This window comes from Balaenoptera ricei, chromosome 9 (genome assembly GCF_028023285.1).
Source record: "Balaenoptera ricei isolate mBalRic1 chromosome 9, mBalRic1.hap2, whole genome shotgun sequence".
NCBI lineage: Eukaryota > Metazoa > Chordata > Mammalia > Artiodactyla > Balaenopteridae > Balaenoptera > Balaenoptera ricei.
Genome location: NC_082647.1, coordinates 8,061,761 through 8,089,549, shown reverse-complemented (window position 1 = coordinate 8,089,549; position 27,789 = coordinate 8,061,761). Strand labels below are relative to the sequence as shown.

Sequence of the window (27,789 nt, the reverse complement as noted above, 5' to 3'; positions counted from 1 at the left end):
TCAGGGTGCCAGTGCTGTCGGCTGAGTGTTCTCTTCTTGGTCATAGACTTCTTGTTGTATTCTCACATGGCAGAAAGGGCTAGGAAGTTCAATGGGGTCTCTTTTATAAGGGCATTAATCTCATTCATGAGGGCTCCACCCTCATAACCTAATTACCCCCTAAAGGTCCCACTTTCTAACACCATCACTTTGGGCATTAGGATTCCAGCGTGAGAACTTGGGGGAGAGCACGAACATGCAGACCGTAGCAGTAGGCATCTTCTTTTACAAAAACAAACCTGTAAATAATCATCTGCCCCCACCCAGTTTCTCCCCTTCCTATCGCTGACCTCACCCCACCCCAGCGCGCGTGCACACACACACACGTTATTAAAGTTGCTCACCACCGTTACATTGGAGGGATGGATATTTGCTATTTTTTTAATTAAACTTTTAGAGCCTCTGTGAGTTCAAAAGGAAGAAATTGTGGAAGAGTAGGAATAGTTTAAGGAATGTACTTGGAGAGTAGCCTCTCTCCACCCAAAATGACTTCCTTTGAACTTGCTCAGTCTTTCCAGTGGCCTGATGTGCCACTATTAGAGCATCATTTGATTTAGCAGGAGTGGGTCTGGGAGGATGGCGAGGCTGTTACTCTGGCCCATGACTGTGGATTTCGTCTTTATGGAGCCAGGTGTAATTTAGGGGTGAGGAAAACGGTGGACGAGATTTGAGGAGGTGGCTAAGGTGCCCTCTGTGAGGCCAGAGGCTTGAGAGTTTGTAAGAGGTGGAAGGAGCAGAGTGGGTAGAAGAAGGCAGTCAGAGATGCCCTCCTTCTTTCATGGTCTTGCCCGAGGCCAGCCCTGCCTGGGCAGAGAAAGAGGAAACTTATCCTCCCTCCTGGCAGTTTCCTTGCTACTAAGATCCAGAATTCTGGCTACTTGCATTATTGCCATAATTCAGTTACATTATTAAATAAATAATCTTTAGTTATTGATTCATGTTAAAATATTGTACTATAGAAAAATCTATTCCAAAGTTCCTAAAATCAATTTATATTATTACAATGCACTACGTATCATTATAAACATACTATTAGCATATATAGTGTAAGCATTTTTCCTTGAAACCACTTGGTCTTCATGCCCATCATTTAAAAAGACTACTAAATATTCCATCCAGCAGATTTACCAAAATTTATTTAAACTAAGAATCTCACAAGAAGGAAATGGCAGTTTCTATTTTTGCTCTTGAAATTGTTTCCAAGACAGTATGATACTGGCACAAAAACAGAAATATAGATCAATGGAACAGGATAGAGAGCCCAGAGATAAACCCAGGCACATATGGTCACCTTATTTTTGATAAAGGAGGCAAGAATATACAATGGAGAAAAGACAGCCTCTTCAATAAGTGGTGCTGGGAAAACTGGACAGCTACATGTAAGAGAATGAAATTAGAACACTCCCTAACACCATACACAAAAATAAACTCAAAATGGATTAAAGACCTAAATGGAAGGCCAGACACTATAAAACTCTTAGATGAAAACATAGGCAGAACACACTATGACATAAATCACAGCAAGATCCTTTTTGACCCACCTCCTAGAGAAATGGAAATAAAAACAAAAATAAACAAATGGGACCTAATGAAACTTTAAAACTTTTGCACAGCAACAGAAAACATAAACAAGACGAAAAGACAACCCTCAGAATGGGAGAAAATATTTGCAAATGAAGCAACTGACAAAGGACTAATCTCCAAAATTTACAAGCAGCTCATGCAGCACAATATCAAAAAAACAAACAACCCAATCCCAAAATGGGTAGAAGACCTAAATAGACATTTCTCCAAAGAAGATATACAGATTGCCAACAAACACATGAAAGGATGCTCAACATCACTAATCATTAGAGAAATGCAAATCAAAACTACAATGAGGTATCACCTCACACCAGTCAGAATGGCCATCATCAAAAAATCTACAAACTATAAATGCTGGAGAAGGTGTGGAGAAAAGGGAACCCTCTTGTACTGTTGGTGAGAATGTAAATTGATACAGCCACTATGGAGAACAGTATGGAGGTTCCTTAAAAAACTAAAAATAGAACTACCATACGACCCAGCAATCCCACTATGGGGCATATACCCTGAGAAAACCATAATTCAAAAAGAGTCATGTACCACAATGTTCATTGCAGCACTATTTACAATAACCAGGACATGGAAGCAACCTAAGTGTCCATCAACAGATGAATGAATAAAGAAGATGTGGCACATATATACAAGGGAATATTACTCAGCCATAAAAAGAAATGAAATTGAGTTATTTGTGGTGAGGTGGATGGACCTAGAGTCTGTCATACAGAGGTGAAGTAAGTCAGAAAGAGAAAAACAAATACCATATGCTAACACATATATATGGAATCTAAAAAAAAAAAAATGGTTCTGAAGAACCTAGGTACAGGACAGAAATAAAGATGCAGATGTAGAGAATGGACTTGAGGATATGGGGAGTGGGAAGGGTAAGCTGGGACAAAGTGAGAGAGTGGCATGGACATATATACACTATCAAATGTAAAATAGATAGCTAGTGGGAAGCAGCTGCATTTCACAGGAGATCAGGTCGGTGCTTTGTGACCACCTAGAGGGGTGGGATAGGGAGGGTGGGAGGGAGACGCAAGAGGGAGGAGATATGGGGATATATGTATATGTATAGCTGATTCACTTTGTTATAAAGCAGAAACTAACAAAAAAATTCATAATAATAATTCCAGGAGAGAGAAAGAATTGAGGCGAGGGACAGATGAAGATGAATGGCAAAATGTTGATAACTGTTAAAGTTGGGTGATGGGTATGTGGGTTCATCATTCTCTCTACTTTTGTATATATATTTGAAAATTTAAAACAGTTAATATTAAAAAGTTAAAAAAAAAGAAATTCTTTCCAATTTTTTATTGTAAATAATACCTTGGTAAACGTGTTTTTAAATGGCATTTCAGTATTTTACATTATTTACTTGGGATGGATTGCCACATGCAGGGAGGTAGAGTTAGAGGCTGTAAAATGTTTATGATTTTCCGTGTGTGGAGCCCATCTAATTTCCCAAAACGCAGCAGCAGTGCGCGTGCAATACGCACAAAAGCCCGGCTCTCCCAGCGCCATCAGCAGTGTTTCCTTTTTTTCATTGTTGTGAAAATAATAAACCAAAAATCATTCTTTTTCATTTTAATTTGCACCTCATTAATCACTGGAGAACAAAGAATTCAAAAGAAAGGTCTGGCAAGATTGATGTGTCACTGAGAAAGCCCGCTGGAGCGCTGCACAGCCGCACGTTTACAAAGTCCGTGTCCAGGCTGAGTCGTTCCCTTTGCTGGTGTCCCAGGCTGGACGGGAGGGGGTTGCAGGTGACACTCACCATGTGCATGAGACTGTGAAAATTAACAGTTAGAGGTCAAATGAATATTCTCTATCAAAACATAACCTAGGTGTATTCTATTGACCCAGTAATTACACTCAAGAAACCTATCCTAGAGAAACATTAGTATTAGAGAAATACACATCCACAGGACCAGTCACCACAGCATATTTTTGTGGGATAGTGAAATGTAGGAGGAAAAACTAAATATCCATCAATAGAGGGACTACTATTGAATTATGATACACAACCATGAGAAAGAGTGAGAAAGACATATTTATTCACATGAGAAAATGTCCATGATATATTCTTAAGCTTACAAGGCAGAATATGTAAAGTTTGTTTGTGTTTGTATTAAAAACCCATGCATTTCCTGGGCAAGAACCCTACTCAGAAAGATTTCTGCAGTTCAGACACCTTCCGTTAATGATAAATGGACGCGTGGTACTATGCGTAGCATTTTGCATGCAGGCACATTCATTTGGTTTTATCTAGAAATGAAGGTGAATTCACTCTTCTTTTGCCATTAATATAAGCAATAACTCCTCCCCGCTCCAAAATGCACTGAATATTCCGACTGTTGGCATCTCATGGTGGTAAAGGGGAGCCCTGGCCAAAAAAAAAAAAAGCATGTATGTGCGTGTTAGAATATACACCATGTACACAGTACACACACACACACACACACACACACAGAGTTGTTTTCAGCATGAGTGGAATCAGATGATATATGGAGCAAAATATTCATGTAATCCTTCCATTCTTCTTTAAAAAATTTTGGAAACTATTGGCACTAGTTACCTCCAGAGGTTACCTCCAGAGGTAGTGTGATGGAGTGGGGAAGGGTAGGATGGTAGAACTGTTCTGCCATTTTCCTCTATAAAAGGGTCCTTTTTTTTTTTTTCCAATGAGCACGTGTGACTTTTGAAAGCAAAAGGAAAACGAGTAGGTATGTTCTACCTCTCCGAGGGTCTTCATTTTCTTATTTCCTAATGAAGAAAGCGTTTGGACACTTAACCTTTGCCCTGTTAGAGCAAACTGCAGTGAAATGGAACAATTTTCAATTTCTTTATTAGCTGAATTCAATCTTTGATGAATTTTTAATTTGTGCTCTCTGAGCACATTTATTTGCTAAGCTATTCATTCATTAAGATATTAGAGGCTCAAGGTCCACTTAAATGTGACAGATTGATCACACCTATTTGCTTTTGCTTCACCCTTAAATCCTTGGAAAAGTATTTTTTAAAAAAAGACACAAGTCAACCTGAGCAAAGAGGACAGGAGAGGACAGCAACATAGGACAGCAAGCAAATGGAGGAACTTAGTAGACAGAGGAAAGCTAGCTCCTCAGCCGGTTGAAGGAAAAATTCTTCAAGCGACAGACTTGTGCTCTGACCCCTGGAAAGGCTCAGAAATGGGGGCCCGGGTATCTCTGAAAGATGGAGTTGACAACAGAGGATTGGCTTCAAGTGTATCAATGGAGCCAATCTTTCCCCTGCAGTGGGGTAGCTGCCCTAAAGCCAGATCAGGCAGAAGACTGGAGGTTCTGTCCCTGCAGGGCAAGGCTCCAGATGGTGCAGGAATCGAGTGAAAGTTGTCACTCAGGCTTCCAAAATCCTGGCTGCAAATGCCTTGAGAGAAAAACTGAAAGACTCTTTGGAGGATAAAGGGTCATCCCTGAGAGAGAAGGCCGGTAGGTACAAATGGACCAGACCTGCCACCCAGCTGTGAAGCCCACCCAGTAATAAGCTTCTGGTCAAAACATAGAGCCTCACTCTCACCTCCCCCATCATCACCCGTCACGTGATTCAAGTCTCTAATATGACAAAGACCAAACAGAGGATTCAGTGTAAACAAAGATCATCTGGAAGAACAAACTTTTTTGAAAAACCAAAAAACTACCATTCATATTCTCTATTGCAGGTCCATTTGCTGCATAACAAATTGCTCCCAAAATTTAGTGGCTTGAAATAGCAGCAGACTGGGAATTCCCTGGCCGTCCAGTGGTTAGTACTCGGCGCTTCCACTGCTGCAGGGAGCACGGGTTGGATCCCTGGTCGGGGAACTAAGATCCCGCATGCTTCGAGGTGCAGCCAAAAAAAAAATAGCAGACATTTCATGATCTCAGATGGTTTCTGCAGATTAGGAATTTGGAAGGGCTCTGTGGGCAGTTCTGGCTTGGAGGCTCTAAGGGGATTGCAGTCAGATGGCAGCTGGACCTGGAGGAGTCGGGAGCCGGCCAGGCTTCTCTCCCTCCTCAGGTCGACTCAGGGCTCCTCCACGTGGCCACCCAACTGCGCTAGTGTGGCTTCTTCCACCAAGGTGGACTTGGGGCAGGCAGCTGCATTCCTGGCTAAGCATGGCTCCAGTGTGATTGGTCCAGTTCCCCAGGCCACAGTCACATTGCCTTTTGTAACCTAGCCTCCAAGGCAGTGCACCATAATTTCTGCCACATCCAGTTGGTTCAAGCAGGTCCCAAGGCTGCCCAGGTTCCAGGGGTGGAGAATGAGAGCTATTGTGGCAGCCATCTTTGGAAAACAGATCAGAGAGAGAAGAGAAGATATTGCATCCATGAAGAAGGGAGGGAAGTATGCCCTCTCCCCATGCAATTCAGAGATTAGAAATAAACAATTTTGAAAATTAAAATCTGATAGCAGAAATTTAAAAATAAAAGATTTCAAAGGTAAAAATCTCGTAAATCATGCAGAAAAAAAAGGAGAAAAAAGAGAGAGAAACAGAAAAGATAAGAAAGAGGATGAAACCAGTAAGTTCAAATATAGGTAATAAAAGATCTAGAAAAAGAGAACATAGAAAAAGGGATGGAGAGAATTGTCAGATAAATGGATCAAAGACAATTTCCCTGAACTGAAGGGCATGAGTTTAAAGATTGATAGGGCTCAACATAAAAGAAAGAAGGGGAAAACCATATGAATTAATAACATTATAAAATGTCAGGTTATTAGATATCAATAGAAAACTCTAAAAGTTTCCAGGATGATGGTAAAAGAAGATTCGAGGACAGCAGCTATGCACAAGGCCAAGAGAGCAGCCAGCTCAACTTGAAAAAGGAAGATGGATAGTCCAGGACGACATTTCCAAGGAAAATACAGAACAGTTTTCTCTGTTTACAGAAATGAGAGTTACACTTACAGTTGAGAAATGGAGGATTAATTAGTGATAGGTACGCAGAAAACAGGCAAAAGAAGAAATAAAAGATTACACTAGGATATAGATGCAAGTGCTATAAAATATATATGATCAAGAATAACAATATAAGCTTGTTACTTAGAAATAGGGAGTTAATGTCGGGGGGGAAAAAAAAGATCCCTTCCAAGGAATGGTATTCGGGGTAGGGGCTGTAGAGTGAAGGGCTTCTCTTATGTGTTTTAAGCCTTGTAGAAGTAAACTGAGTTCTTAGACTATGTATGCCATAACATCCTTCAAAATGATAAACTTAAATACCACATTAAAATGATTGCTGAAAAGTGAAGATAAAAAAATAGTAGAATAAAAACACTTCTATTCCTCTCCCTCAAAGCCACCGATATCAAAAAGAATGAAATAAAAGACAAAAAGAAAAATCTGTCTTCAGTGAAACATGGACATAGCCATTACTGCAGACCACAAATTAGGAAGCATGAATGCCAGACTGTGAAATGTGGATCAGAACCAGAGAGGAGGCAGTGAAATCATGTTTTCTTAACTTTGTTTTACCCAAAGTTTAGCAATTCCTTTAGTTCCATTTCAGTTTCTGTTCGCTGTTACTTTTTTGTGAAATATGCCTTTATTTTTTTCCTGTCAAAGTAGCATAGGAGACTGTAAGTTATTTGCATCTTTTGGTGCTAAGGTTTTTATAATGAGCACATGTTTGTTTTTAAAAAGCAATCTAATTGCTCTTTTTTAAAAATGAAGACTTTTTTTTTCTTTTAATGAAAACACTTTTCTAGTAAGAGCAGTTTTTTAAAATCGGAATTGCACAGTGATGGAATAACTCCAAAGCTGTGATATTCATTAAATAATCCAGGTCAGAATTTAATATATCCTGTAATTGAGACCCTCATAACATTGTTCCAGGCATCTGAAGATCACTTTTATTTCTCCATTTTCTTGGTGAAACTCCTTTCTGAGAAATCACTAATATTTCCAGAATACTCAAATCACAACAAAGACCATAGGGAGAAAAATGGGGCTGCTCGGGCATTCAGAGTACACAATCTTACAAATGCATCATACTGAGCTGCCAAGGGTAGCAGGAGTTTAGAAATGCCTACCAAAAAATATCTGCATCAACATTTGACCTGTCAAAGCCAATCAGTTTTGTCTTGATCATTGTACCAGGTCACTATCAGCTTTGCAAGCACTAATTGAAAGCAAAAGCATAAACAGCATTTTAAAAGAGCTCCTAGAAGAACCTTCCATTTGCACATACAGAAAAGACTAATTTTCCCCAGAGCTGACCAATTTCATAATCAACTGACTACTCATCCCAAGGAGCAATCATAAATGAAATTTTCTAAAATTGTTTTTGAATGTCAAGACCCAGCAAGAGAAACTATATTTTGAAAGTACAGTTCAAATGTCTCATGTCTTAATCCCAAGTGAAATAAATCAACTATTAATTAGACTCTTTTCTAATTCATGATGTAGCTAGGCATGGAAGAGTTCACAGCAGCAGGATTGGGATGAACTGGGGGCAGGCAGGTGGAGGGGGGTGTGTCTGGGTCTAGAAACTCACCCCCTCCCTGGAATGGGGTGAGGAGTGGGACAGGAGTTCATAGAGATGCTGCAGCAGGCGATAGAGGGAGGGGCTTAGGAATGGTGACTGGCTCCTTGCAGGTGAGTCTAGCAGTGATGATGTGAGCATTTCACATGTACTACTTAACTCACTTGCACAAGAATCCAATGAGGGAGGTAGTTTTACTAGAGCCATTTGAGGAACATGAAAACCTGATGCATGGAGAAATTCAGTAGCTTGCCCCAGGTTATCTATCTAAGTGGCAGAGCAAGGATTTGGACGTCAACAATCCAGCCCTAACTCCTGTCCCCTTAACCACTGAGCCTTGATTCTCCTCAGGAGGTAATGAGCTTCTCTTTAGGGCAGAGAACAGAGGAAAGCCTCTGTAGCTGTGAGAGCAAGCAGTACTCAGACACATCGAGGTCCTTCCAGGAAAGTCTGCCGGCTTGCACCAGGATCCAGGCATGGGGGAGGGACGCAGGGAACAGCCCTCGTGAGCTGGGGCTCTCTTTTCTAGACAGAGTGCCCCTAACTCCTTGACTGCACATTCCTAAGGAAAAAAAAATGTTAAGCTGACTTATATACCTTCACTTATGTATTCATTTATATATTTTGTCCATGTGCTGCTGGCTTAACGTACATCATCAAATATGACTTTATTCATAGGGAAAATTATTCTTTTACACTGAAAACTGACCATAAATTCACTTCAAATAACATTCACTTGCATTAGCACTAAAAATGTGTGTCCCTGACCAAAAATATATTTTTTTAATAACTTGGGGCTAGTTTTTATTCTGACATCAGAATTTCTTGATCTAGACCCCAGTTTTCCTAGATTTATTCCCTAATTGTTTAAGATTATTTATCCACAAATGGATGATTACTTGAAAAAAACGTAATGCAAGACCTTTGATGTATTGCATAGTTCTGAAACTGTATATTAAAATAAAAACAAAATAAAAAGGCTTTAAAAAGCCTGCAGCAATACCAAAAGAAAAAAAAAAAAAAAAGGTCACCCAACAGGAAAAATTCTCTCTAAAACAATTCTTTTAAAATCCCAGAAACAAAGCCAAAATGTCAATCCATTCTTTTTAACATTTTTCACAGCAAAACAATAGCCAGTGTACAAAATAAAGCTTTGGAGTTCAAACAGTTTAAGCTACTGCCACTGACAGAACATGTCTCATTCAGGGCAAAGATTTCTTTTTCTGATCATAGCATACGAAAAGAAAAATTAAATTAAATTAAAAGCAAGCATTTCAGCAATCCTGACAGGCATGAGCCCTCTGACAGCTCCCCCGTATTCCATCAACTGAGGGTCTTAAAGCAGCCGCCTCCTGAAACCAAGTCTGATGGAAAGAAGCGGAGCTTAGCAAAGCCGCTTAGACATCCCACCTGCAAAGTTCATTTAAAACTAGGATCCCTCTCAGTCATGCCCAAAGTTTCCCCTCCATCCTGCACAGCAGAGATTAGTTCTTCAAGTTCCATTTGTGTGGTCATCACTAGAGTTTTCCCTGAAGCTCTGGAGAAGCTAAAAGATATTTCCAGCTAGAGCCACAAGACTCTGACCGCCATGTCCTTTTCCTGCACAAATCTCGACGTGACAGAAGCTGTCAAACGAGACTCCTGACTCCCGCATTAAGGGATCAACATCAAGTTGGCTCATAAGACTGATAATGGTTGGGTTGGAAAGGGTTTGACCCAAACCTGTGGTAACCAGGGCTGTTGTCTGCTACTCAGAGCCAGCACCCCTGGGGTGGCAGATTACTGCCTTGGTTCCGTGTCTTTTGAAGCCTCAGGTCAGGGATAGGAAGCTGACTGCCTTTTGTATTCAAGGTGATAGGTTTGGCAATGGGAAATTATCCAAGAAGTAAGAAAATCCATGAAAGTTTCACAAAGGTTTTTAAATCATCAGATATCTAGTGCCGATTTTTAGTTACCTTATATGCTTTAAAGCAACGCCTCCAGTGCTTCACTGAGCTTCTTCCTAATGGTTGAGGTAAGACAGTGTCTGCTGCAGCCCCTTTAAAACATCCCCACATAAAATACTGCATCTCTGCTCTGCAGATGTGATGGTTGTGACTGGAAATGTCCTCCCCAAGTAGTAGCAGACCATAATAGTTTTTTGAGGACCTTTGGTTCTTACTTCTGGCTGCTCCCTGGGCCCACATCTATAGTAACGTGCAGTGGTCATCTTTTCAGATACATCCTTGTTAGGCACCTGAACCCTCATGAGAACATTCCAACCCTACCCTTGTCTTAGCAGGTGGTTAAAGCTCCAGAGCGTATTTGCATTCCGGGTGCTAGTTACAAAGTGTGACTTGAATTTTCTGCTGTTCAGAGCTTAGCAGAAGCTCATTTAAGAGAAAGCACTTCTAGGAGGACAGCCTGATGGCCGTGTGATCCACACACTGCCCTGGAGGAGTGTTTCTCCCCCTGGCAGGCATAACTTCTTGAAAATATTGATGCCTGGGCCCCATCTCTTGGTCTGAGCTGGGTGCTCAGGGCACACAGGAGGCTGCTGGGCATGGAGGAGAATGAGCAGTGATGGAAAGAGTAGAAGGAAAGGAAGTGAAGGAACTAATGCAGTTGGAAATGGGGAGAGAAGCCCGGATTTTGTACAGTGTGGTTGGGCCTGGGAGGGGAGTAGCTTCTGCTCAGAAGGAGATGGGCATCCCTTCCAGGGTTTTGAGCAAAGGAGTGATGTCATATGACATATGTTATGAAATGATTGCTCTGGCTAAATTATCTCTTCTTTCCATTGCATCGCTTAAACTCAGAAAAACTCAAAAGAAGAACCAATTTTACAAGCAACGGTTCAAGTGTTTAAAGGGAAGAAATGACTAGGATCCTAAATGCCAGAATCTTCCATGTAGCAGCTCCCCAGATTCCTGAAAGAGATATGTAGAGGGCATATTTCCAGCAAGTTCATGTTGTTTTTCACTCTTAAGAGTGCTGAACTGGAAATGTGAGCTTTCAAGTTGTTCTTTGCTCAGGCATGTCCAAAGGTTATTCCCAGAAATTTTAACTTAATGGTTTGAGATAGAACGTAGGCATCTGTGTGCTTTAAAAGCTTCCAGAATGATTCTAATGCACATACAGAAACCACCTCTCCAGAGGCTGGAGAAAACAACTGACACTGGCAAATGCTTTGATTTTTCCCTTCTCGTCCCCAAGAGCTGTACTGTCTAGTGTGGTCGCCACTAGCTACGTGTGGCTATTGAGCATTTTAAACAGTGGTAGTCGAAATTGAGACGTACCATAAGCTCAAAACACCTAGATTTTGAAGACTTAGGATGAAAGAATATATGTAAAATGGTCTCATTAATTATTTCTATATAGATTACATTTTGAAATGATAATATTTTAGATACAATAAATTAAATACAGTATGTTGTTATCAGTAACTCACTATTTGTTTAATGTGGCTACAAGAGATTTAAAACTCCAGGCGTGGTTCACACAACGTTTCTACTGGACAGCAGTGATGTGTGGAGCATTTCTGGCACTCCTCTTAGCTAGGAACCATAGCCCTCTGTCTGCAAAACCTTCACATACACTTATCATGCTACCACCCTCCAGAGTAATTTTTTCAAGAAAAATGCTAAGTTGCTTTTTCAGATCTTTCTTCCAGGTCAGGGACAAGTAGAAAGCCTTGAAAGACAACACAACATAGTAGTTAATACTAAGAACTTGCTAGATGTGTAACCGTTAGCAAGTTATTCACCTTCTCTGAGGTCCATCCCCTCATCAGTTAAATCTGAATGATAACCTGTATCTCAAGGTATGGTAAAGCTAAATAACATAGTTTCTAACTCCCCATAAGTGGTAGATCCTGTCGTTGGCTCTGAGCTTTAGAGAAAGTGGGGAAGCACCTTGGATTCAGGTGATGTGATTTGGTGTCGGCAGTGATACCCTAGTTCCCAGCATCAGTGGAGGTGCAGAAATCCATCATCTCCCTAACTACTTCTGAGTTTGATTTATGTTATATTTCTGTCATTTGATTGGAAATAAACTCTCAGAATGTCAGATTACATGCAACTATAACTATAAAATAATTAAAAAGCAAAATGTCTTTTGGAAAGAGTATTCTTGATGATCAGAACTGTGGTTGTCACGTGCCTTCACTAACGATCATCACTAAAAAAGAAAGCCGTGTGGATCTTGGCCAAGAAGGCAAGAATGTGTCCAGAAGTCTTAAAACATCTAGTGCTCCAATTAAACTTTTGATTTGTGAGGGTTCGCTTTACCCTGCTGTTTATGTTTGACCTTAAGTCTTTCCACCTTTTGAGCTCATAACCATTAACTAATAATGTTCACCAGCCTCGAATCTTAAACTGAATTTTTACACCATTGTGTCCCATTTCTTCCAGTTGCCAAGTGCTAAAACTTTTTTTTACCTTTATGACTGAATACATTACACCAGTTTGTCTTCTAAAGTTTCCTTTTTTTCATAGACATGGGGAAACTCATATCGTTGGTTTCCCTCATTCTCAGGAGACAAACCAGTTGCGCGAAAGCTGGTTTTGTACGCATCTAGGCTTCCGACCCTCCTGCTCCAGTGGGTCAGCTCCCATTAGAATGAAGTCAGGGGTGGGCGGCGGCATGCATTTTAAGTCGCCATCCGTGGCCACCATTATCTCTAAACCCAAAGACACCATTAGAACCAGAATATATTTGCAGACATTTCTTTACAATTGGGTCTATTGAAAAATGTGAAATTAGAAACAAGTAATTATTTTAAACCTTCTCCAACCTATGGAACAAAAAAATGGCAATAGGCAGGGAAGCATCCTAGTTAAAAAAAAAAAAAAAAAATGATGCATGTGGTTGTTGAGCGACATTTCTGGAGGAGAATGTCACCAGCAGAAAAGGCAAACGTGTTAACTGGGAACAAGACAACCTCACTTCCCGAGCCAGGGTCCTCTGCATTGGACATGAGATCAAAGCCTTAAAATACCAGAAACCTGTGCCTTCAGACTGTGTTTCTTGGAACAATTGGCCTGGGTGCTGGAAATAGCACAGAGCCTTTTTGGAGAATCCTTAACTCCAAGCGTTCACAGCATTTCACATGCAGTGCAGTCCGTCTCAGCCTTGGTCTCTCTCCTGCTTCCAGGAGCTGCCTTTGCAGTTCCCTTTGTGTCAAAGGACAGGGCAGTGAGCAAACCACCGGGCAGATTTGGGTGGGGCATGTCACTAAGCACCCACAAGCGCTTCCCGGAAACCATTCCCAGTGTTCTGGAAAGTGTGTGTGTGTGTGTGTGTGTGTGTGTGTGTACACTCATACATAATTTCTGGGGAAAATATATGCACACATAGTTACATACAAACTTTCTGAAAACACACACACACACACACACACACACACACACTCATTTCCTGGAAACCATTTTAAGGTTGATTTTCTATAAATGTAGAGAGAACTATAGATCCGTATAGAAAACCTTTTGCAAATATTTTTTTATTTTTTTAAACTCTCTAGGAGTTAAGCCAGCATTTTATTTATTTATTTATGTTTGGCTGTGTTGGGTCTTCGTTTCTGTGCGAGGGCTTTCTCTAGTTGCGGCGAACGGGGGCCACTCTTCATCGCGGTGCGTGGGCCTCTCACTATCGCGGCCTCTCTTGTTGCGGAGCACAGGCTCCAGACGCACAGGCTCAGTAATTGTGGCTCACGGGCCCAGTTGCTCCACGGCATGTGGGATCTTCCCAGACCAGGGCTCGAACCCGTGTCCCCTGCATTGGCAGGCAGATTCTCAACCACTGCGCCACCAGGGAAGACCCTGCAAGTATTTTTAATTTATTTCATATAAGAATAAACTTATTTCACACAGCCATGAGTAAATATATTCTTTTTCCACAGATGTAGTGCAAAAAGAGGGGCATGCTTGAAGAATAGAGGGAAGAAATATTAAAGTAAAATTTTAGTTGTCAGTTTTGTAATTGAAGCCGTCTCCTCACTTGAAAATATTGTTCTCATTGAAGTAGAAGGAAAAGATAAGCTGGCAAATGCCCCAAATGTTAATTTCCCCACACAAATTACAAGCATATACAAGATTTCAGGAGGGCTCTTGGCGTGATGGGGGCATCCATCATTCAAGGCCATGTATAACAATTCAATGAGGGAGTGGCCCAAATTCATTCTTTTTCTTCTGTTTCCTTTCTTCTCTTCTTATTTCTACTTCTTTCTCTTTTTTTTTTTTCCTTCTTCCACCAAAAGGCAGACAAAATATACAGCTTTTTAATGGCAACCTCATTTTCTGGAACTCTGGATAATTCATAATCCTGAACTTATCTTTTCAAAAAAATGTACTGATTGCCAATTATTTCTTGGCTTCTTTGAGGTGAATCTTTGTTTTTTATCCCATATTTTATCTTCTACTCTCAAAAATTATAGATGGTGATAGAAATACATTGCCAGCATGTCTAAGATTTTCTTTGCAGGGAGATGGTGGGGGTTATACTCTGAAGAAAATCTGAATGTGGCCAGACTGGTCCATGAAACCATTAATCCATTCATTAATTAGACAAGTGTATATTAAATACCTAATATGTGCCAGGTGTTGTGTTGGACTCTGGAGATACAAAATCAACTAAAATGCGGTGTTTGCCCTCGAGGAACCTTTGGTCATCAGTATACATATTTGTCAATTACCAGTTGTAGTTTAGTGTGAGAAAGCCTTTGAAATTACTGCATTTTGAATCTGTTTCACAGGAGAATGAATGTTTAAGTCTAGTTGTCACAGAAACAAGTGGTAAGCCATGCAAAACAAAGCCAGGGAGGTCATTTGCAAACCAGGAAGGCAGACTCAGCATAAAGACGGCTCCTGGCCTGGGGAGGAGCCCAGCGGCCTTTGGCCTGTCCACTTCTGGATTCTGTGTGGCATCATTAACAGTTTTCAATAAGCGTCCTTTTTTTTCCCAAAAGGCATAGTGTGGCCTACCTGCTCAATATCCACCAATACTGTGAGGTCTCAGATAACTCTACTGGGATATAACCTAGCTCTTGAGTTGCATGAAGTAGATTGCCACTAGCTTCTAATACTTCATACATTCATGCCTCATTCAAGACAGCAACCCTAGATGAGTTTCTTTAAATCACTCTGTTTATGTAACCATCAACATTGTCCACAGGAGGCCACTTCCCATCTGATGAGTGAGACTCCAGCTGTGATAGTTGACCCACGTTAAAGCTGCCTGTACAGTGTGGCATGTTCTCTAAAGATGGCAGATAGTTTGAGGATGGTTTCTGTTGGTTGAAGGACAGTTCAGGGCTGGGTAGAACATTTCAACAAATCTCAAGGCTTATTAGCATACCAAATAAAGTAGCCACATAGACAAAATGGCTGAGATAAGGAGGAATAATAAGCAAAGTCATTCCTTTTACCTTCCTTGGTCAAGAAAAATAACTTGTTTCAAAAGATATACCCTGCTTTAATTATAAAAAAAAAATCATCAAATGGGAATGGCTTTGGATTTCAAGAAATATATATGTGAATGTCTCAAATCTTACAGTCAACCACGACCTTGAGGTGTGGCTTTTTAAAATCAAAATAGAAATCATTTTAATATTAACAAAAGGTTATCATAAGTATTAGGACATTTGTGGATTTTCTGGTCATTCTTTTCTATTAAGGTCTTAGCTGGTAAAGAAAACAGAATTTTATCAACTTAAAGAATCAATTGTATTTTTATGTTTGGGGGGTAATAAACAATCAGTGGTCACCTGATTGTTTCCTTTTAAAATTCCCAAACAAGGGACTTCCCTGGCGGTCCAGTGGTTAAGACTTCCCCTTCCAGTGCAGGGGGTGCAGGTTCGATCCCTGGTCGGGGAACTAAGATCCCACATGCCTGCTGCCAAAAAACCAAAACATAAAACAGAAGCAACATTGTAACAAATTCAATAAAAACTTAAATAAATAAATAAATAAAATTCCTAAACAAGAAGCTGGTAAACAAATCACTTTGTGGACGATGTTGGGCAAATTACTCCCCAATATCTTGTTACCTTATCTGTAAAATTAGGATGATAGCATCTATCTCAAACATGCTGTTAAATTAAATTAAATTAAATTAAATAATACATAAAAATTGCCCTTTGTGTCTGACACATAGCAGGAGTTCAACAGAAGCTCATTTCCTCATGGCGTGTAAACGTGTATCTGGCTCCAATTCCAAAGTGTACTCACTGAATCAACAAACTTTCAATGAGTGCCTCCTTTCACTAGATTTTGTGGCTACAGCAGTGAATTAAAAACAGTGCTCGTCTTCAGGGACCCTGTGGTCAAGAATTCTATTTGGCTCTTCAGATCAGCTGAGCAAGCAAGAAAATATGGGATGTGTAGTGTTAAGTATAGAGCAAAGAAGAAGCAACTTGCTACTTATCAACAGAATGAATAGAATCAATAGAATGTTCCTTGTATCTGGCACAGGCACAAATTATGCAAGTAAATAAATTTACAAAGAAACAAAAAATTCCTAATAGCCGTAGCTTCATAGCAAACGATGAAGTTAGCAGAGCAGAGGTAAAATGAGGCAGAGACATTTGATTGGGGACAACTTTGCCTGTTAAGGCTATTCAACCAATTAACCAATCTGTCAAAATATGTTCCCACTTACCAAGTCAATAAAAGGGAGAAAAAACAGTAGAAATTAAGAACATCTGTTAAGCTGTAAGTCATTTAATTCTTTTGGATACATTATTCTGAATGCCTCTCATAACACTTTCATTAATAAACTTCTCTTTTAATTAATGATTATGTCTAAGTTGATGGAAGAGCATTTCTCTCAAGAAGCCCACTTTACAAAGGGAATGAGACTGAAAAAATTGTCAGCTAAGGAAGGTCAGTGCAGATCAACTAGTTAAAGAATATACTGTTGCTATAAAAAAAAAAAATTCAAATTCTATTCAACTCAATTCAAAAAATATTTATTGTGTATTTGCTGGATGCCAGGGGCTAGCTGAGGTTACCAGGCAGAGTTCATACCCTAAAACGCTCACCCTCTAGTGAGGATCCAGATGTGTAACTCAGGCATTCAGCTCCCAGCTTCCTCGCCCCTTCTGTGCCTTCCCTTTCTCTCCCCTCTCCTCCTTCCCAGGATGAAAGACGTGAGGTGGACCCCCTATGTTGCCTGGTTATTTGCAAAAATCTTTCTACATGGAAATATATATATATATATGCATACATGTATATATAGCCTCAAGATGGTTTTCTAAAGCTATTTGTGTGTATATAAGTACCTGTGTCTGTATATACATTTTTCCCAGAAATGGGACAGTATTGTGTTACTGTTGGTTTCTTGACTTAGCTTGCTCTCATATGGTTTCAGGAGTTAGTCTGTGTGTGTGTGTGTGTGTGTGTGTGTGTGTGTGTGTGTGTGTCTGCACATATATATATATTATGTGTGTGTGTGTTCACACAGAAATGTGGTGAAATGTTACAAGTTAGGGAGTCTGGATATGTAGGATATGGAGGTTCTTTGTACTAATTTTGCAACTTTTTTGTACATTTGAAATTATTTCAAAGTACAATGTTCTTCTAAAAGATTTGAAAACAAGTGATGCGAGACCCTTTGCAGCCTCCCTTGTGCCTTCTTTCCTACCGGCACCTTCTGCCAGCTGCCACCCCGCACTTGACACTGAATTAGACCCAACGCCCAGAGCAGTAGAGCTCGAGGGGTCCATCGATTAAATGGATACCATTGGAGTCATCCCAGGAAATGTTGAAATATACCTGAAATATACCAACAGGCAGGCCTTTCCCCAGACCAATTCAGTCAGAATCTCTGAGAGTTTGCCGCAGACACATTTTTCTAAAGTACAGCGAGGCTGCGACGCGCTGACAGAAGTTCCCGAACCCCGTGCCGCTCCGCTCCTCTGTGCTTTGTTCACGCTTTCGTCCTCCCCAGGAGCACCCTTGCCGCCTTGCGAGGCTCGCAGATACGTGGTTGTTTGTCGGTACCCAACTCAGAGTCCCCTTCCTAGCGTGTCATCCAGACCTTCCCTCACCCACCCCTGAGAGAGCCCGTCTCTCCCCTGCTGTTTCCGCCCACACACACTCTGTGATTCTAAATCTCAAGCTCTGCTCTCCTGATGGTCTCCCAACCAACTGCGGACTCCTTCCCGGAAAAGCCTCGGTATGTTTGCTCTTGTTATCAGCATGGGCCTAGCCTAGAGTAAGAGTCCAAGAAATGTTTACCAGTTCAATGCGAACAAGGTTACCTGCGTTGGACTGAAGTTATAACACAGAGCTGGGAGGGCACTTAGGAGAGCTCTGTACACTGCATGGGGCTCTTAGCAAGGAGCTGGTGCTTACCCTGACAGGAATAGTGAGTAAGGAATAGAATGGAAGGGATGAGAAGGAAGTGGAGGTGTGAAAGCCAGTAAGCCAATCAGGCAGGACCATAAGCAGAGCACAGGAGATGCAGCTAGGAAGCAGCAGGTCCAGATAGTGAGGGTAAGGGAGGTCATTCTGGGGCTTGAGTCATCATCCAGCACAGAGCCTAACGACACTGAGCGCCTCAGTGGATCATCTTGAGCGAGAAAGGAGTGAATTCATTTTTATTATTTTTTCCTCAAATTTGGGGGGTTGGGGTCATGAAATTTTATTTAAACTATTAACCCTCTCCCCAGAAAACTGCATACACACTTACTTACTTTCACCTGAAGTTTCAGAAGATTTACAGATTTTCTGAAATGTCTCTAGTGGCTCCCCCTCCAAATGATATCCCAAATGTTAAGAAAAGGGATGAAATTTAAGTTCAGGAGTGACATGCTCTCCGCTCCCTCCAATCCTTTCACCAAACTGCAGCCAGAATGATCTTTTAAAATGGCAAATCAGATTATGTCACCTCTACTTAAACCCCTTCAGGGCTGCGCATTACTTTCTATACAAAAAACATCCTCAACAGGCCACTCCCTTTGTCACCAGCCTCTTCCTGCCACCTGCCCCCGAATTTTAGCCATCCTGACTTTGATTGCATTGGTCCTTAATATTCCCTCCTTCCTCAGGGCCTTTGCACATGCTCTTTTCTCTTCCTAGAATGCTTTCCCTACCCCCAAATCCCAGTTACATCTCATTCTCCCTCAGTAATTAACTTAAATATCATTTACTCCCTGTTCAATATCTAATAGCTTCATGGCTTAAATAAAGCACTTAATAAATATTTGAAAGAAAATATGGGAAAGCCTGGGAGCTAGCCAGATCGATATGGGTTCAGTCTTTAAGATGAGAATGATTTAAAGTCCACAGCAATTCAGTGACTTGCCTGACCAGGGTCATAGAGCTACTTGGTGGCAACATCAGGACTAAACCCCACACCTCTTGATTCCTGCCCTCCGCTGGTACCACCTTAATCCCTTATAGATGTCTCAGCTGAAGTTTGCTGCAGTGGCACCCTCATCTCCCTTGCTCTCCCAAAAACATTCTAACTTGTTAACTGCCATATATGCCAGTAATGCTTATTAACAGTTTCAGGAGCATGACCCTGGAAATTCTGGATGCAGACTGTCTTCCTGTTTAAGACTCTAGTAAATTCGTTCAGTGCTGTTGGCTCTTAAACTCCAAGTGAGAAGGCCACCTGGCTCCTACATAGTCAACTCATAGAACATATAGTTTATTGATGTGTTTCCATTAATAAACTTCACACCTGTGTCTCATGGGTAGCACATACCATTCAGGCTAAATGTATGAGATTTTTCTTTGGTATTTTTCTCCTTTGTGTGGATTCAGACACTTGAAATTTATTACACACAAACTGACCTGGCAGTGCCCTGACCTTTAAAAAGAATGGTGGGAAATGGCTACAATAGACATGTATTCACCTGGGGAAACAGAATAAGTAGAGGTGAACATTAACCCATCTGCGTCCAATGTTGTTGGCCCAAAATGATTATAGTAAATTAAAGAAAACATCAAACAAACAGAATTTTTAAAGTCAGGAGGGAAATTCAGAGTGGTACACTTGGAGAGAAAAAGCAGATTTTGCCGGTACAAGGCCGGGAGAGAAACTGGCTGTATTTCAGGATAGCGGGGCCTTGGGAGTAGAATAGGAAATAAGTTTAAACATAACTGAGCCTTGCAGATTGCCCTGGAAGGAACCGGGCCTGATTCAAAATCGGGAAACATGCAGAAGGGTGACGTCCAAGGTCTCTAGGAGCAGAGCTCCATAAAATTCACTTAACTTTTTTTACTCGATAATAATTAAAAAAGTTAATGAGAGTGATCATTCTGATCAGTGGAATTCAGCCATGAAAGAGCTTAATGACCCCGAGGCTGGGGCTGTGGTGTCTGTTCTGCAGAAATTTCTCCTAAATTTTATAGAGGCTGAACAGAGCTTTCAGGATCCAGGGTAACTGGGACAAAGTAGAAGAGAGCTTTGGAAGGCAGGAAGGAGGAAGCAAATATTAAAGTTTGGTTACAGCAGGAGCTAAAAAGAAGGAAGCCTGCTGTTATGGGCTGAATGTTTGCATTCCCCCCCCAACCAAATTCATATGTTGAAGCCCTAAGCCGCAGTGCTGTGGTTTTGGAGGTGGAGCCTTTGGTGGTACAGTCAGCACTCATGCCTGTAGGTTCCACAGTCATAGATTCAACCAAACATGGATCAAAAATATTAGAAAAAAAAAAAAAAAACTCCAGAAATTTCCAAAAAGCAGAACTTGAATTTGCCATGCACCAGCAACTATTTACATAGTGTTTATATTATACTAGGCATTATAAGTAATCTAGAGATGATTTAAAGCTTTCAGGAATATGTATGTAGGTTATATGCAAATACAATGCCATTTTATGTAAGGGACTTGAACATCCAAGGATTTTGGTATCCGAGGGGGGTCCTGGAAGCAATCCCCCATGGATACCGAGGGATGACTATAACTAGGCTTAGATGAGGTCATGAGGGTGGGGCCCTCATAATGGGATAAGTGCCCTCAGAAGTAGAGACCAGAGAGCTAGCTGTCTCTCTCTCTGCCATGTGCACACATGGCAAGAAGATGTGTCCGCAAGCCAGGAAGAGACCTCTCACCAGGAACTGAACCAGCCAGCACCTCGATCTTGGATTTACAGCCTCCAGAGCTGTGAGGATAGATTTCTGTTGTTTACAACACCCAGTTATGGTAATATGTTATAACAGCCTGAGCAGCCTAACACACCTGCCAAGATGGGGGCTCAGTAAAGGTGGTTTGCTTGAATGACTGGGTCAGTGACAGTGGGTGAAGGCAGTTCACACAGGCTGATAGACCAACTGTGAACATCTCTTCCCAACTCCATCATCTCTTAGTGATGCCACATTGGCAACTTGAAATCAGCCAAGGTGGGAGTGTTTACACCATGGGAATAGGCGGACACCACAAATCAGGGTTTCCCCCCAGGAGAGCCAGCTGTGTAATGTTTACCAGCACACTCCTGGATAAGTTAGATGAAAGCCTTGTGGGAACATGGTTCCCTGGGGTTCTCACATTCACAATACACCTTAGCATTTGTTGTTGCTGTTGTTTCTGCTTTAATTACTAATACACAGTGGCACTCTTCAATTATCTTTTATTACCCATCCAGAGTGATTCAGCATTTGTAGACTCTCCTGGCAAACCAACCATCATTTAAAGCATTGTTTCTATGGGAAAATAGTTCCAAGTTGCAAGTTACTGACTTTAAAATAAACTTTTGGAAAAGAACCCATCTGTGAGTTGGGGGCTTTCAATTCTGGGTCCTCAGGGGGAAGTTAGAGAACAGAAAGAATCATGTCTATTTAAAAAATATAGGTTGCAAAACATATCCTAAGTGAAAAGACAAAAGGAATAGAATTATAGAACTTGGAGGAGAAAAAGATGAGGAGCAATTTAATTACAGGGGTGGGTGCCAGCTGTTTGTTTTTCCACTGTGAGCATCAGGGATTTGGTTAGACAAAGGGGAAAATACCTTTGTGGTATTTTTCTGGGATGTATGGTTTGTGGATTTTATTTCAAACATTTCCAAACTTACTTTCCACAATCAGGGGTGATTTACATATCTGTTTTGAAGACCAAGAAATGGTTAAGACAAGATTACTTGTCGGCTTCAAGACCCCTGTGACCTTTATGATCCTAAGTCTGGCATAATGTATTTCAAAATTTTGAGACACATAACAAATCTCCTTCATAATGTATCTTAGAATAACTAGACCCAAAATTTATCATTTTTTTATCCAAAAAAATTAATATCAAAAATTAAACTATCTCATATTAGTATAAAACCTTAAATCAAGCATTCTAAATCAACTTTTTGATCATTTAATGGGGGAAAAGATGTTATTTGGGGCTCGTGAAGTAAGCATTATTTTAATTATTCATTCAGAAGGGATGGGAATATTACTTTCCTAAATGAAATCACAGTACTCCGATTTGGCATTTCCTTAAAAAGATCTGAAACAATGAAATAACAGCTGTAATTCTGCCTCTTGGAACCTTAAATGGCTCACAGCACTCCCAGGCCCCGCTTTGACAGTTGGGTTACGATGTGGTTTCAGAGCAACGCTTTTAAGCGTGGTATATCCCTTCCTCCAATACTGGCATGAATCCTTAAAGCTTCTTAACGATGGATGACTCTGAAATACACCAGAAGTATTCTCTATGGCATATTTTTTATTTGTTTATCCAAAATCCCTAGCTTTCCAAATTTCCCTTTATGATCTGCCTTGGAATGCTCATCGCCAGTTTATCTGAGAAAAGCGTAAGTTCTCACCCAGACAGGACCGCCCAGCAGCCCCACCGAGCGCACTATCCTGCCTCAGTTCCAGCTCCCAGGACCTCAGACTCTTGTGTCCCTAAGCGTCGCCTCTTACACGTGCTGATTCTCAAGACCCTCTGAGTCAGACCCTCTGAGCTAAAATCTGGGGCTGGGCCTGAGCACCAGCATTTTAACAGACTCCCAGGCCTGTTGAGAAGTGCTGTCAGGGACTCAGTTCTGCCCTCTCTCTGGGAGCAGAATACCTGGGGAGAGCCTGGCCCGAGGGAGCTTAGGGTCTCACTGGCGAGGCGCTGCATCTGTGGCTCAGTTGCCTGTGGTCTCCTTGGCTTTACCTGCTTCCTCAGCCTCTGCTGCTCAGAACCCCCGCCCCCACCCCTCCCAGGCCCAGGTGCTGCGCTCCTCAGCCTTGAGTTTCAAGGGCCCGATACGTTTTTTCTCTCCCTGTGCATCAGCCCTGTCTGCTCGCCTCTGGCTTGTTCAAACCCTCCAGCCTTGATCTCTAGCCTTCCTCCCTCCCTCTCTCCAGGCCCCAGGTCTACCTCTTCTCTCCTGCTTGGCCCAAACCTGTTCCCAGATGCTGACCCCTGCATCCTCTGGTAGAACCTCTCTGCAGGCAAAACACACCCCTTGGTGTCTTTGCTCTGGGCGGCCAGCCTGCCTGCTCTCCCCGAATGCTCCCGGCCCCCACCAGCTGCTAGACGCTGTCACATCAGCCAGTCCTAGGAATGTCCGTCTGTCCCACTAGGATCTGAACTACTGAGGGTAAGGATCACCTCTGTCTCCTTCACTGTTTTCCCAGCAGTAGTGGGAGCCTAGTGAGTCTTGTGTGAACAACTGATATTGTTAAAAAAAAAAAAAAAGGAGCATGTGAATTTCACCTCGGGGCACGATGCTCACGTTGCAGACTCTCTGGCCCCTAAGTTTGTTTACACGCTGCGCCCTCAGCTAGAAAGCGGCTTGTCTTCATCTTCACCTTTACATAGCGACCCGCCTCTGGCTCTTTGGGTCCCGACTTCAATGTCTTTTCACTGGGGAAGTCTTCCTGGAGCCCTGGAGACAGGGCTGGTACCCCTGTTGTTCCAAGTGCCCCCTATATGAACCTGATCCTGTACTGAGCACACTGCCTTCTGATGATGTCTGTTAGCCTAAATTCTCCTCTAGATCAAGAGCACCTTGAGAACAAGGATTGTGACCTCAGCACCCGGCATAGTGCCTGGCATGCGGCTGGTGATCAATTCCACTCTCCTTGCTGAGAGAGTGGAAAAGTCAGCTCAGGATCCTCCAGGCAGTAAGAGGGGGGTTCTTCTCACATAACCTACCAAGTAAACCACCATAACTCTCACCACACTGTGTTCAAAGTGTCGATGTGTCTCCTCTGCACCCACCGCTGGACGTGAAGCTGAATCTGGCCTCTGTACCCCAACACCGAATTAAATCTCAGAGACAGAGTTTTGGGTGAAATAGAAAAGAATAGCTTTGTTGCTTTGCCAGGCAAAGGGGGCCAGAGCGGGCTAATGCCCTCAAAACAGCGTGTCCCAACCCAGGGGGGTTTGTGAGGAGTTTCACAGTCGAGGGGCGGGGTTGCTGATAAGGATGCGGGTGCATGCAGGGCCCGCATTCCTTCAGTCCAGAGATCACCTGGTGTCAGGTGATGATGGGCGAGCTGTGACCTTCTCTGGAATGAAGAGAGCATCATCAGTAGTTAACATCTTCCATTTGCTGGGGGCCTTGGTTCTGCAGAAGAGCGCAAAGATACTGTTCTGTGTATCCCTTGAGGTGGACCCAGGACGCTGCCCCAAGGCTGCACCGTTGTTTCTTGACTGTTCCTCCCTGGTCTCTGCATCCCCTCCCTTCCCTGATCAGCAATTGTTTGAACCTGCACTTTGGAACCCAAGGAAGGGGCCACAGAAAGGCTTTTGTGCCCAGGAGCCCCACAGGGTCCTGCTCAGTTTCAGACAGAAGACTCTTCAAGGCGTTGATGCATTTGCTGCATCTTTACATCCTGATGAGTCTGCAGTGACTAGCATGGATTAAGTATCTGTTTAATCCTGTGTTTCCCGGCGAACACACTCTAGGCATTTTGAGCAGGACAATTCTTAATTGTGTGAGACAGTCCCACATGTCACAAGACACTCAGCAGGCTTCACCCCCACCCACCAAATGCCAGTAGTACCCTCCGTGTATGTGCACACACAGACACAGACACAAACACACACACAGACACACACACTTGCGAAAGCCCTTGGGTGGGGGGCCAGGAGGAGAACAGTAGTGCCCACAGTTGAGAGCGTGTAGTTGACTGAACTCTTCACCACAGCTCAGTGGGAAGCGGGACGTGACAGCCTCTGCAGCAGTGCCAGGTGCAGTGGTGCACGTGTGTGATCATGTGAGGTGGGGGTCAGGGTGGCATCTGCGGCCCTCAGGAGAAAGTGCTAACCTGTCTTTGTAATATGACTAAGTAATCTTTATTGGACGCTTATCATATATTCCAGGCACCAGGCTAAGTATCATCCATGGGTTCTTTAATCCTCACGACAACCTGAGGCCCCAGGTTCCAGAGAGGGAAGCTGAAGCTTAGAGAGTTTCAAGCCACTGACCACGTTAGCAGGGTTGCTTAGCCACAGGTGTCTGACTGCAGACCCGGAATCAGCCCACTGTGCTGCTGACTCTCTCTGTGCTAGGCTTCTTTAACAAGAACACACTTCAGAATTCCCAGAGGAAAGAATCCTCTTAAAATTGGTCCTCTCCTATTCATTATAATGTAAAGCGGATGTTTCACAAAATACATTCTGTGCAATGTTAGTTTAGTGGGATGTCAGGTCTTACGAGAGTAACGGGTTCCACGGGCAAAGAAGTTTGGGAAATGCTTTCAAGGTCATGTGCAGAAGGCAATGAAACAGTAACTGTGAAGGCCAAGCAAACCTTGCTCGCGTGCCCCAGCCTTTCACAGGGAGTCAGGAGGTGATTTTAGAACATGGAGCAAACAATGGAGAAACTGTAGCAGGAGCTTGTCTGCCAGGCAATGATTAAGAACTAATTAGCATTGATTAGGCCACAGGAAAAAACTGCTGAAGGATGGGTGACCTTTCTTCTAATTTCTTAATAATAATAATAGGTACTATTTATTATGTGCTAATTACTTTAATTATCTTTTGTAATTCTCACTGTTATTACCTCTCTTTCACATATAAAATACTGAGGCCTAGAGAAGCTGGCTAAGCGACTTCTAAGGCCGCATAACCAATTAAGGGCAGCACCAAATTTGAACCCAGTTCCCTCTATCTTCATGTCTTGTGACTTTTGAAGACTATACCCAAAGCCTCCCAGGACTTCATCAGGGTTTCACCAAGGGCTTTCCTGGGTGAACATCCAAAGCAACTCCGATCTCTCAGCAGATGCCCGTGAGTTCCTTGAATTAGTGGTTCATGTGATACTGTTGCAGGAAGGGGGACCCCTTCCAGGACCCGAGAGTGGGCTCTTGTCTAACACTCGGAAATGAATTGTCCAAGGAGACACATGTACTGACAAAGCAAGAGACTTTATTGGGAAGGGGCGCCCGGGCAGAGAGCAGCAGGGTAAGGGAACCCCGGAGAACTGCTCTGCCACATGGCTTGGTGATGGGGTTAGTTTCCTGGTTGTCTCTGGCCAGTCATCTTGCTTGGCCCGTATTTGGTCTGACTCAGGGTCCTTCCTGATGGCGTGCACATTGCTCAGCCAGGAGGGATTCCAGCGCGAAGGATTCTAAGAGGTTGGTCTTCTCCTCCCGGCTAGTTTTCCGCAGCACCACGTTCCTTATCGGGACCTCCTGTTGTGAGACAGCTCAGGGAAGCGGGTCTGGCCGAAGCGGGTGGTGTCGGTCAACAGTTCCGTAACCATGCCACTGCCTTTATTCTCAGCATCTCTCTTCAACCGAAATTAGTTATTTGGTCTAAGTACTAAACGTGAAACTTTTTTCTGGTATGAGTTAATGTTTCTTAATTTAGCTACTACGTTTTAAGTTGACAGACTGCTATACTCTGTTACACTGCTTTTTTGTTTTTGGTAGCGTATCCGTGTTGATGAAACAACGTCCATCTGCGTAGACGTTCCCTTCCTGGAGTCGGTCCGCCCTCCAGGAACGGCCTTAGCGGCCACGACAAAGCTCACCGTCTACCCAGGTTAAATGGTTGGTGGTATTAGCCACGGACTTCTCACCTTTCCATTTTCTCTTTCCTTTTCAACAGATGTGGGTGCATTTTTTGAAGAGGGGATGTGGCTGCGGTATAACTTCCAGGCGCCCGGGTCCGGTGCTAAGGAATCGGGCGGCAGGTCGGAGAACTCCCGGAACCCGCAGAATGGGGCCCCGGACCTGGCCCGCGAGGAGATCCGCTTCAGCTTCAGCACCACCAAGGCACCCTGCATCCTCCTCTACGTCAGCTCTTTCACCACCGACTTCCTGGCAGTTCTCGTCAAACCCACCGGTAAGGACGAGGATACCTAGCCTTCTGCCCTTCAGGGTTGTAATATTGGGGACCATCTGCCCTTCAGTGTTGTAATATCGGGGACCATCTCCAAATATACACTAAGCCAGGAGTGTCAGTGCGACTAAAAGAGGCATCCTATTTTAGAATATACAAATGGACTTATGATCTTTCGGAGAAATCTAAGCAGTTCTAAAGCATATAAACATGCCAAACATTGAGTCCATTTCCTCTCTGAAAACTTGAGTTCTATGATACTTGGAGTTTTAAGATCTCTTTTTTACAAATAAAAATATTTAGGTTTATCACGGAGCAAATGTCTCTCATTCCCCAGGGAGACTGTACAGGCTGGAGACACGGAGGCTCCCTCTCTCGTCTTGCTCTTTAACGATTGAAGCTCTGCAGCCTTTTTTTTTTTTTTTAGCATCTTTATTGGAGTATAATTGCTTTACAATGGTGTGTTAGTTTCTGCTT

General features: G+C 42.5%; 1 protein-coding gene across 2 annotated transcripts in view; it reads left to right on the top strand.

Moving 5' to 3' along the window:
- Positions 1-27,789, top strand: part of CNTNAP2 (contactin associated protein 2) — a 2,085,708-nt gene that overhangs the window by 1,881,992 nt on the left and 175,927 nt on the right. For both annotated transcript variants that reach the window (XM_059933152.1, XM_059933153.1), the window contains one exon: positions 27,079-27,315. In XM_059933152.1, the coding sequence (XP_059789135.1) occupies positions 27,079-27,315 (237 nt within the window). The remainder of the gene's footprint in view (positions 1-27,078; positions 27,316-27,789) is intronic.